General features: G+C 42.4%; 1 protein-coding gene across 1 annotated transcript in view; it reads left to right on the top strand.

The window, feature by feature from the left end:
- Positions 1-12,726, top strand: part of hdac5 (histone deacetylase 5) — a 212,885-nt gene that overhangs the window by 93,469 nt on the left and 106,690 nt on the right. The window contains exon 6 of the mRNA XM_037689291.1: positions 11,948-12,062. Within this exon, the coding sequence (XP_037545219.1) occupies positions 11,948-12,062 (115 nt within the window). The remainder of the gene's footprint in view (positions 1-11,947; positions 12,063-12,726) is intronic.

Below are 12,726 nucleotides of genomic sequence, written 5' to 3'. Positions count from 1 at the left end.
ATCAGCTCTGGAACTGGAGGAGACCTCTGTGACCTCTACTTCATTTGACAGTGTGGTGTGTCACCAACCGCTTGCATGTACGAGGCCGCACATGAGTTTAGGGGGGGAACCTGTAACCCGCAATTAGTCAAGGACTTTTATTTTTGTGGGCCCACTTCCTGTGTTGCCCCAAACTCTGCTAACTTATTTAAAGCCCCGCCTCCAGCACGCAGTTCTGAACATCTTCACCTGTTTCCACTGTGACTGTGGCTTGCTGCTGGCGTCTTCCACCCAAACTGGTCCAAATCTTTGAACTTACTGATTTGATTACCTGAATTGTTGGCGTTGGTTACCAGGGACGTCAACTGGATTCTGTCACAGCTGATTGTGGTTAAGTACGCCCCACTCTCTCTTGAAAAGGTCGGGGTTTTTTTTCTCCCTCTTGTTGGATCAGATCCTCATCCGGATCTGAAGATGGCGAGCTAGGAAAAATGACAATGGACTTTATAATTTTGGAATTAATTTATTCTGAGTCAATGATCTTGTCTCATCATACTGTTGTTATTGTTTGTTTTTATTCAAATCACTCAATATATATACATCATAACTAAGAACACTGCCTCCTGTTTTCATTCACACCTCAGGCTCCTTAAAAGGACAATCTTCTGATGCTGCTTTTGTAGCCACAGTTAGCTGCCTAGCCCATAACTGTTACACTATCAATCCCTGTCTTTAACCATAACAGCTCCATATGGTCATCTGCAGGTTTTCTTCTTCTAGATTATTTCTAGGAATCATCCAAATCCAGGTATTTATTTTAAGGATTCTGCCATATCAGAAGTACAACCTCGAGCATGAGAGAGAAGAAAAAAAAGCTGCTCAGGGATGTATTGCTGACCAGTCTGTTTTCAACTACAGACCTAAGGAGAATATAATAAACAGAAAAAAAAATAAAAAATTCTCCACAGACACTCAAAAACCCAGTAGAGTTTTCTTCGAACTGTCACATGACCACACCTCTTGACGCTTTCCAGACGTCCATGTTTTAACGCGTTTCTAGTAAACAGCGATGGGCAATTACACCTGGAACATCTTTCGGACTGAGCATGCTTCTTGTAAAGATTTTAACGTCAGCAAAAATGACATCACAATTTTTACATGGGGCTTTAAACCTTCAGCCACGTCGGGTCCTTCGCATGTCATCGACAAACAAACAACAATTTATATACAGGCATTTAAATCAACTGGACGAAGCTTAAATTTTAGAGGAAAAATTAGTTTAGTCAGCTTGCAGGTCCGGTCTTACTTTTTCCAGTGTGGTCACAAGCTTTTCACACTGGTGCGGTTCTCCCTTCAAATATACAGTCCACCATGTTTATTCCTTCATGTGTGAAGGTGATGTTGAGGGCTTCTAGTATTTTAGATAACCTGTGTTGTCTTAAAGCGGTCATAGTAAAGCATTGAGAATTTACACATGCCACTACACTGTGCGTGGTTAATACCACTAGGGCGTGTCCCATAACAATGTGTGCTGTTTTTTTAATTAATCTTGCAATTCCTGCTGCATGTTGTGTGCATGGGGGGGTGCCATTTTTCCATATTATCCATCATTGAAGATAAGTACTGTAGAACCTTTCTTTCACTCCCTTTTTTTTTTAAACAAAACCCCATTTATGGCTAGTTTTGTTACAGAAACATCTAAAAAGAAGGGTAGGTTGTAATCAGGTAATGTCAGTTCTGCTACAGATGACATGTGTTGTTTGAGTTTTATGAAGGCTTCTTCAGCTTCTTGTGTCCATATTAGAATGTTGTTCAAGTTTCTCATGCCTTGCTCTTTGATCAAATCCCTCAGGAGTTGTGTCAAATCTGTGTATTCAGGAATATACCCTCTGCTGCACCCTGTTGGGCCCAAAAAGGAAAGCATGTCTTTTACACGTGTCGGTTTGGGGTGTGTCAAGATACTATGTTTATGAGTTTTGGACATGCTAGTGGTTCCTGCAGAGATTATTCGTCTCAGGAAGGAGACCTGTTTTTTGCCAATCTGTAATTTATTTTTACTAACCTTAAAGCCATTTTTGTGTAGATGTTCCAACACCAACCTAGTTGCTTCTATGTAAGTCAGGCGTGGATGCTGCCAACAACAGGTCATCCACATATTGGATCTGTCTGGTGTCTCTGGGGAGAGGACAAGACTGAAGTACATTTTTAACACCTGATTAAAGATACCTGAAGACAGAGCAAATCCTTGTGGGAGTCAAGTGTAGCAACACTGCTGTCCTTTATATGTAAATGAGAATAAATCTCTGTAGTTTTATACCAGTGGTGTGTAGTGTCGAGAGGTGAGATAGAGACACAAGGATTTCGAACAGATACTGTGGGTGTTTTTAATATTGCATTAATGGTTCGTAGATAGTGTGCCATTCAATATTTACCGGTTCTTTTTTTTCTCTATAGGCAAGAAGGGTGTGTTCCACTCAGACTGCGAGGGTTCTAAAACTCCTGTAGTCTGTAATTCCTTCTTCTGCTTGTTGTTTATGTGGGTATTGTGGGACCCAAATGGATGTATCTGTGTTTACTTGAAAGGTGATTGGGCTGCACTGTGTCTTCCCCACGTCCGTGGGGGAGATGGCCCATTATCCTTCAGGTATGGAGGCCAACATTGCTGCAGCAGAATGATGATCAGTCTTCTCTTTCCTGTGGTCACAAGCCAACAACTCGTGTTCCAGCATCACCTGTTCTTCTGTGTGAGAGGAAATTCTGTATGTGTCACAAGGATTTGAAAAGCACAGACCTGGTACTGAGGTGGGAAACCAGTCCGTAGCTGCCAGGGAACGTTTAACCATTCCTCCCAGCTCCTTTTCTTCGTGCTCGACATGGAGAGAGAGAGATATGTGAGACACAGCTTCATCACTCATTTGATACCACAGTAATTGTTTATGAGTCAACTCCACCGCCGTTGCCACCCCAGCCAGGGCCACATAAATGTTTTGTGTGTGAATTGTCCAAATCTTACCCTCCAATTGAGCTGTAAACTTCTTTTGATACCAGTCTGTGTGGCTCCTGTCATAGAAGAGTGTGACATGCGGGGGGTTGGGAGGAGAGACATAGGCACGTAGACTCAGGATCCAAGGCTTCCATTGTTGGAACAGCTTCAGCAGTGGACTAGACCCTTCAGCAGTCATGCGGCCCCAGTAGATACCAGCCTTTTCAGGAGCCACTGGTTGTATCAAGTACTGTCCATCTGTGCACAGTTCACCACATCGCAAATAGGAGCCATCTGGGAATTGAACTGTCACCCTTGTGTCCCACAGAATACAGTTGCCCCCAACTTTATCAGTAAGTCTCTTTCCATCAAGTTGACTGGTGTTGCAGGTGAACAGACAAACGGATGTTGTAATTTTTGCATTCCTATCTTAAATGGCAGTGGTAAAGTCAAGGGCAGACATTGCTCTGTCCCTGAGAACCCCATTAATGACACAGTCTTTGTGGATAAGTAGTTGACAGGAGCTGTGGTGATTGTAGAGTAGGTGGCTCCTGTGTCCACCAAGAAGTTAATTTCTTGTCCTCCCGCTCTCGCCGGTAGCATAGGGTCTGCTGTGCCCATGCTACCCTGTTGGTTCTTAGGGGTGTGTCAGTAAGTACCAGGAGTGGGAAAGTCTTCCCACTGCGGATACTGCCCTCCTGTGTTCAGAGTGGGTATTGCCACTGGGTTGTGTGGCAGCATGCCTGGTTGTCCACTGGGTGGTGCTCGTCCTTGTGGTGGAGCCCAGTAATCTCTGGCCCAATGGCCTGATCTTTCACAGTTGTAACAGATGTTAGGAGTGGCTCCTCCATATCCACCTCTTCCCCTTTGTTCCCACCCCATGCCCCTCCGTCCTTGGCCACCCCCAGCACGCCAGCCCCCGCCGCGACCGAAGCTAGAAGATATGTATTAATTTTGATAAAAAGGAGGAGGAGGGAGAGGGTTTGTAGGATAGAGAAAATGAGAAGGAGGAGGGGCTACTCCTCCAGGATATTGATTAGTATAGTGTGCCCCAGCAGGAGAAGGTGCCGACTGTGGAGCCTCTGCAACCATCACATTCTTTGTCCTCTCCTTCTTCTTTGTTGCTTTTTGTCTAGCTTCCTACAGCTGTAATTTAAGCCATTGATTTTCTAATTCAGTTTTCTCATTATTTTTCTTTTTTTGTTATTCTCGTATTGTTTGTAGGTGGTGTATTAGATGTCTTTCCCACTTATCGTTGTTGCACCCAGGGAGGTCTGGATTCTGTCTCATCAGTTCTGCCACAGATGAGGGCACTCCCTTCAGGACTGCCTCTCTAAATAATTCAGTTAAATTAGAGGGTGTTCCTTTAGGATTTACTGTTGTGTGGCTCATCCACTTTTCAGCCGCCAGGGTAATATAATATTTGGGGTGGACTTGAGGTTCCCACTCAAACTTGGGGATAGCTAGCTACAGGGGTGGATAATGGGTACTGGTCTCTGATTGCACGTCCTAACTCTATTATTCGACTCAGTGGGACCTCGTTGCCTAGTTTACTGGTGCATGCTACTGTTTCTAATTCTCTGGCCACCAGGGACGTCACACCCTGTCCCAGGATTGTTCTAAACTCTCCTAGGGCCAGGGACATTCCACTGATGAGACCACTTAGTTCAAAAAGCCACAATCTGCCTTCTGCAGAGATGCTTGGGAGTTTGTCCACCAGAGCATATCTGTCTCCCACCGGGAAGGGCACATATTTCTGGCAAACCCTGGATGATTGTAGTAACGGAAACATGTACTCAGCCTCATCAAGTTTTTTTATCTAATCCTCTTGTTACCATACCATACCACTTTATTTATAAAGCACTTAAAACAGCTACAAGGCCAACCAAAGTGCTATACAGACAAAACAACGGGTAACGCACAAAGCAAAATACAAAATGAGGTAAATCAGAATATAGAAATACAAACAATGCAGATGTCATTGTTGTCATTGTGTGGGTTCTACCAGAGGGATGGGCTGTTTGTGAGGACTCAACTTCTTGTAAATGGCTTAATGTGGTTCTTATTTTCTCAATTTCATGACCTATTTCCTCCTCTGTTATCAATCAGAAATTCTCTTGCTCTTCCTGTTTGGGTATAAAATGTCCTCTAGCGGTCACTGATACTCTGACAGGTTGTTTTCCTTGTGTATCCTGCAGCTCATGCTCTAATCTCTCCATTTTGCACTCACATTGTTCAATCATTTCTTTGCTGTGAGCCACTGTTTTTTCTAAAGTTTCTTTAATATGTTCTTCTATTTTATTCACCTGTTCATTCTTTCCTGAGCCCATGCTGTAATTTAGGCTGGACTGACTGCCACCCCCTGTTCCTCTTTGTTTATGAGTGGAAGAGGTGCAAAAACCTTTGTTTTGAGCCATGAAGGTGCTGAACAGATCAGGCTTTTCAGGCTGTTCCTCCAACAGTCCACATGATGGTGCTGCTGCTTGTCTAAATGGGTTGGTGTTGATATATTCTAAAACCAGCATCCCCTGTGTTAGTTCGATGGATGGGTACAGTCCCCTAGGGGGGTTTTCCTCCCTGTTGAAGGAGGTCCCTCCCTTTGAGGCTGTCTATTCCGGCCTCGGATATGGGGGCAGAGACAACTTCACTTGCTGTGTGGCTGCTCTACCCATTACTTCCTGTGTTGCCTGCTCCAGAGTGTGTTTTAATCCTTTGCCATGATACGATTAATTTTTCACACTTTCTCAACTGTTTCTCCACTTCTTATTCTTTCTGCATATTGTTTGTTACTTCCTGTCTCAGCATTCACAGTTGTTTTAGTAAAAAAATCCCCCTGTATGGACTCAGTGGGGCTTCCTGTTTTACTACTGCCTGAGTCATCTTCTCTTTTTATTTTTTCTGATTTTTTCTTTGTCAAGTTGTCATGGTCCGTCAGATTTGGTACTTGTTTGTCAATCTAAATTTCAAGAGGGAGCCAGGGTCCCTGAAGCGTCAGTGTCTGCGTCAAATTCACCGTTCATTTTGTCATGTTGTCTGTATAACGTTGCTTTACACAAAATTACTCGTTTTCTCACTTGGCGGTGAGAAAACTCAAGCTCGCTCAGCGGCGAAGCAATTAAACCACCAAAATCACACTGCAAAGAGCTTCTTTTCAAACACACACACACTTTTGCTGCACAGCTTTCACTCACTTCAGTCATCCGATCTTGTTTTAGACAGCTTTCAGTTTGTTTTGCACAAAAAATACACCTTTCTTTAATAATCATCAGAATCTGTCATCACCATTTAAGTTTCTCTGACAGTTCAAAAAATACACTTTAATAATCATCGGAAACTGTCAGCACCATTTAAGTTTCTCTGACAGTTCAAAAAAAGTACACTTCAATAATCATCGGAAACTGTCATCACCATTTAAGTATCTCTGACAGTTCTCACTCATGTGGTCAACTCTTGTTCTTATTTGTGGGCAGTCACGTTCTATAGGAAAACTCAATCCAACCTGGCTACCTTCCCCCACGTCCAGGAAGAAAGTTAGGGTGCCACTCCCGACTGACAGAAGTTCCCGACTTTGTTGACTCACACAGGGGTCCCAGACCCCAGGCCATGTCCCCGACCTGCCTCTTTTAATCACAACTTGTATTTTCTAATCCTTACACAAGCTTACAACCGATATATTACTTCAAAAAAACTTTTACACTCATTCTCTACTGACAAAAACATTTTACAACACGATCACTCAGTGCAATGCCACAGAGAGGATAAATATACTTCCTATTACCTGCTTGCTGGCCTGTGGAACCGCACTGAACAACCGTGTTGATGTCCAATTCTCCGGTTACCAATCGTCCTTCTCCAGTATCCCGGGTTTCGGCACCAAAATTGTCGAGGAAAATTAACACAGCAACTCACTTTTCAGCCTATTCACTTGTTCCTCTCATTGGTTTGGAGATACATGGAGAAAATACACAATAATCAGTCAGAGAGATTCAAGTTAAAAAGTATTACCAACATTTATTAAAGCTTTCAACTGAAAGGAGACGCTCTTACTCCAAAGCAACAGAGATACAACAAATACCCAAGACGCGTCTGACCGGAGCTTTCAGGTTCTTCTGTATTTAAACGCAAAAGCTCCACCCAGAAACGTGTCACAACATTCTTACAGTTCTTTGTCTAAACTAGTTCAAACTGATGTCTTCACTTTCTGGAAGTCCTTTTATGGAGTTGTTTTATTATTTTCTTCTGCCAGTCCAGTTTGCTAGTGATCTTGTCAGCAGGTGGGACACACACCAGCAGCTCTCTGTTAGTTCATGTCCCATACACAAAAAACTTAAATACATTCTCTGACTTAGTTCAATCTGTACTTGTTGATACCAAAAGGCAAGCAGATCCAGAAGCCAAGCAGATAGAGATAAAGGACAAGATACAGTTGTGATACATTGAGCAATACAGCACAGCAGATAAGAGCGTCTTTACACTAGAGGATGACACAGGAGTAGATTTTCACTCCTGTCCTGTCCTGGTCCAACAGAAAAAAATCCTGTCCTGTCCCAATCCTGGTCCAGAGTAAAAAAATTAATCCTGTCCTGTCCTGCTCCTGGTAACATGACTCCTGCTCCTGTCCTGCTCCTGGTCAGAATCACTCCCACTCCTGTCCTGCTCCTGTTTTTTTTTCCTCTTCATTTAATTTTTAAGAAATGCATTGAATTTGAATTGATTTTCTAACCATTCCTTTTTAAATTACTTTGTGTTCTGCAGTTTGATTTCAAAAGATATGGCAGGAAGAGTTAATCTGTGGTGAAATATGGAGGCATTTATTGCCTTAATTCAAACAAAAACCTTCACTAAAGGTCACAAAACAAATCCATGGCCTGTAGTCCTTATAGTTTTTCTACAGAGGATCAGCTGCTGAGTCTGTTTCTGGCTTTTTTGAAGGTCAGTTACAGTAAAAACAAAAAATGAAAACCAGTACATGGGTCACACCATGTCTACCTTAGATGAAAGAACCCAAACAGAACAAACAGAAGTTGCTTTTTACTAATTTATTGAGCAATTGTTTCCTTCCCTTTAGACAGTAACGTTCCTGTCATGGTTTAAATTGCTTAAATAAAAAACTAAACAAAAAAATTGCACCAAACAAACTGTCATCAATGAACAAAACTGCATAAAGGCATTACATTCATATTGTACCTGAGTTTTTGAAAAAGGAAAATAAATGTGCATATAATGCAAATACTAAATAAAAATACAACTGCCATATATATATGGTGGTTGACTGGTGCAAATGTGCTGCAAACAACTACACACACAGTAATACTACAGTGGTCAGCAGGTGCAAACTGCTAACATGCTGCAAACAGTCAGCTACTGCACACACAGCTAACAGTTAAAAAGCATTGCAAACGCATAAATGATGCAAACTCTAAAACAACAACAAAAACAAAACAAATGCAACAGAAAAATGCAGCGAAAGAAAAAAACCTGCAATTACAGAAAATAAAACATACAACCCAAAAAACGAATGCAAAGGAAAATGCTGAAAAGTACTCTACTCAGTGCACATTAAACTCATAAAATAAGCCAATTTGGGGCCAGTTGCCACTCAGCTGTAATGTGTTTGCAGGGTTCTGTTGACCAGACCAGCAGTTGTTTTGGTGTTATTTGTATTTGAAGCATTTTTCCTTTGCATTTGTTTTTTTTTTATTGTGTGTCATCTATTTTCTGTGACTGCAGATTTTTGTTTCTGTTGCATTTGTTTTTTTGTTTTGGAATTTGATTCATTCCTGTGTTTGCAGCACGTTTTAACTGTTTGCTGTGTGTCTGTCAGCCACCGTGCATATCAGTCTACTTTCCCACTCTTCAGCACATATGAATAGTTGTCATTATAAATTGCTAACAAAAGTTCATCTACATTTTCTGGATTGAGGGTGGAACGCCTCTCCTCAATCAGTCTCCCAGCAACACTGAAGCTACGCTCAGAAGGAGTGCTTGTTGCTGGGATTGCTAGCAGCCTCTTGGCAACTGGCACTAGCCCATCAGACCTCTCATGCCAGAAGTTGAGCAGAGACTGGAAGCCTGTCAACTTAGAGTCACTCATGTACTGTACCACGAACTGGCGGCCCCATGACTCTGAAATACCACCACTGTCCCACTCCTGTTGCTGCTTTTCAACACAAAAGGAAAAGAAGTCGTGCACCTCTGTGGGACTGGGAACTGCCTCTCAGGGTGGACCTTTGGAGAGAAAAAAAAAAAGAGATTCTTATAGAACATTACCTGTATTGGACATTACCTATTAGATTATACAGACGTGTGTGTGAATGAATGCCTCTAAATAAATGATAGGAAGAAATGTTGTTATTACATTTTAGAATTGCTGTGAGTGCTCTGTTGATGCTAGTTTTACTCACCCTGTTTCTTCTCAAGGCTTCTCGCTCTCTCCTCTGTCCCTGCTGTTTCTGTGAGTGCTGCCAGGGTGTTGATGACCTCCTCATACTCCTGACCGGAGAGCGTTTTCCTCAAGAAACTCCTCAGGCTAGGAGAGAGAGCTGTGGCTAGCTTATGGTACAGGTGGATTTTGAATTTCATCTCCACTGCCTGGGCCAACTTCTCTTTCAGCTAGAGGAGGAGTGAAACCACATGATGACACATGCAGTGATATGATAATGATGTATGCAACATCATTATTACGGGACATAAAAAATTCTCAGGCGGACAGGCACTGTGCTTTATTATAGGCGTGGAGGAGTTTTAAATTTATTTCAAATTTAACTTGTACAATGTTTCTTTTGGAAAACATCAGACTCAGTTCTGTTCTTGCCTTTATCACTGTTACTGAATAGGGCCAAACTCCTGTTAGCTACTTGAATGATCAAACTAAACAATACAAATAAACAAAGTATTAAATTACCTCTTTCACAATTGCACTATCTCCATCCTGGATCAACAAACCCTGCAGCAGGGTTGCCTTGGTTGGGAGGACGAGGTGAAGAGTAGGTGCCTGATGGATGGAGAGGTGCCTGGTAGCCTCATCAAAAGGTTTCAGGAGCTGGATGACGTCCTCAAGAAGGTCACAGTCTATGTTGGTGAGGTAACGGAGCTCGCTTCTGCGAAGCAGGATGTCGTGCAGCTTACCAGACTTGAGAGCATCATTTATTGACTGGAGCATTGCAAGTCTGGTGTTCCACCTCCATCTCCCTTGTGGCCAGAATACGGTTCACCATCTTCCCATCCAAGATGTAATGGACTGTAACGGTGATGTAGTGTGTGTTTGTCCTTTCCTCTGTCCAAAGGTCTGTCGTGATTGCATGGTCTCTAGTCTGCACCAAAGGAATTACGTATATTGTTATTAGCTCTCAAAGTATATTACATGTAAAACAGATGACTAATTTATAGTTGAGAGATTAAGCAGTTTAAAAGGAGGAGAAAAAACAGATTTAGTGTTAGGAAATCTATAATTAGACTACTGCATGATGTCAAGGTAAAATGTGTGTACTGTATTATAAAATAGTGCAGCGTGACAGACATACCTGATGGAGCTCTTCTATGACCATTTTTTAAATTTTATCATATTCTCCTTGAACATGACGGGAGACCGTGCGTCCACATGGCAGTATGTCTTGTGCCTCAGCGTTGTTTCCATACTTTGCTCCAATGTCGATTGCCTCCTGTATGACGTCGATGAAACCTTTCCCATCTACTACAGCAAATGGTCTCAAATCTACGCCGCACATGCGGGCTATTTTGTTGGTCATACGAGACTTGACTCCCGACGGTACTTTTCGTTTAATGAATGAAGAAATGCTTGGCTGATTCGTTCCGAAATTAGCCTTGCAAGTGTGCCTCTTCAGACCGCTCGTCCCCGAGTCAGTGACGTACTTTATTATAACTGAGCATGTTTTGCAAGCAGCGTAGAGCGTCTTCACACCGTCACACTCGACTCTCATAAAGTTCTGAACTATTAGCGCCTTCCCTGACAGTTCTGTTAACCTAACAGATGCGTCATTATTCCTAACTTTGCGTTGCAAAATATTTTTTACCCTCTCGGTTTCTCCGCTGGCGTATGCTCCCTCCATGATGTTGGTTGATACAGTAAACAAAGGTTGGAAAAGGCGCCGGAAGCTGTTGGTGCAGCCGCCTGTCTGAAATTTTTTTTTTTTTTTTTTGCCTATTTCTTTTTTTGTCCTATGTTGGCTCCCGCTCCCGTCTGCTCCCGTTAAGTTTTCGTCCTGTCCGGTCCCGATAACGGGAGTTATAATAAAGTTGACTCCGGTCCCGCCGGAATCCGGCCGGATTCACGTGACCGGCAGTACTCCCGAAAAAATGTCATCCTCTAGTCCATGCCTCCATCCGTCTGTCCACTCATGCCTGATGAGTCACCAGATGATAGCGAGCAGCACAGCCCTCTGTATATAATCACTTCACAACATGTTTATGTGTCTAAGAACTGCAGGGCGGGGGGTGGGGTAGATGAGCTCAGTCATGAGGTAACAGCAGCAGTCTCTCAGTCAGTTTCAGTTTGTTTAATCAGCTGTGTTTCACTGCACAGTTTTATGAATGAAACGGTTCAGGTTTAGAGCCATGTGTGTTTGCTCTGGTTTTGGACACATATCTTCATTCTCAGTAATGACCAGGCTGCTATTTGAATCATCTTACAGTGAGTCTTGTGTATTAGAGTAACAAAGACCTGAAGAAACCCCTACTGTTAAGGTGTTGAGGTGTGAATTGTCAAATCTACATATGTACGTGTGTCTTATCTCACTCAGCCTTATAACCTGAACCCCTCACTCTCTGCTCATTGAATTGAGAAAGCTCCTCAGATGAGGAGCGAAACGCCTTGTTACAAATAAAGTCCAGTTGTTTTTGTATTGAACATTTTTTGAATTTATCATGTCCTGGATGAATCAGAATCTTCACCAGCTTACAGTGAATCATAACATTGTCTCTCTCTCTCTGCCTGTCGCTCTGCCTGTCTCTTTTTCTCCTTCCCAGCAATCTTTGCAGCAGCTAGGCTTGTTCCAGTCCTCATTGACCCACAGGCCGCTGGGAAGAGCTAAGTCCTCGCCTGCGACTGGCATTGTTCCCATCAAACACCTCTTCACGACGGGTCAGTTTCACACTCGGTTTTGATCGGAGAATGGTTTGATGTCCTGATACATGCTCAATAATCCAGGTAGAAAAATCCAAAAAAGTTCAATCTGGTCCTCTGGACATTCAATGGTTTGATGGTGTTGGTCAACTTCCTGCATGGATTCAGAGCCTGTTGCCTAGTAACGAGCAGTTGAACATCCTAGGATTAGTGACTGAACTCAAGATTTACAGTTTGATTACAGTCTGGTTTGTTACCTCCTTCTAATACAGAATTTAAGTTTGGAGAATTTACAACTGCAAGTTTTTTTTTTTTACATTTTAGAACAAATTAATTTAGGCCAAGCATTCATTAAAAGATTGTCTTCTGATGAGAAATGACAAAGTTTGGTCAAACCTCTAAAATACCATCATCAGAGTTTCTTTATTGTCATTCGCACCTCATGTGGTACATGTGGTGGAGCGAAATTATGTACACGGGGTCCCAGTTACATCCAACAATAAAATGTCTAAGAAAAACAGTAATAACATCTAAGATATGAACTAAGAAAAACATCAACTAAATATACACTAAGCACTCATAACATAAAACATTGAACGTCAGCACAAACATGAACATGAGTCTGTGAGCAGATGTGCACGCATGAACACATCAACATTGAAACAGATCAGCAGCAACATGA

Source organism: Nematolebias whitei, chromosome 15, assembly GCF_014905685.2.
Source record: "Nematolebias whitei isolate Nwh7 chromosome 15, NemWhi1, whole genome shotgun sequence".
Lineage (NCBI taxonomy): Eukaryota > Metazoa > Chordata > Actinopteri > Cyprinodontiformes > Rivulidae > Nematolebias > Nematolebias whitei.
The sequence above is the reverse complement of the archived record's forward strand: the minus strand, read 5'-3'. Positions and strand labels throughout refer to the sequence as shown.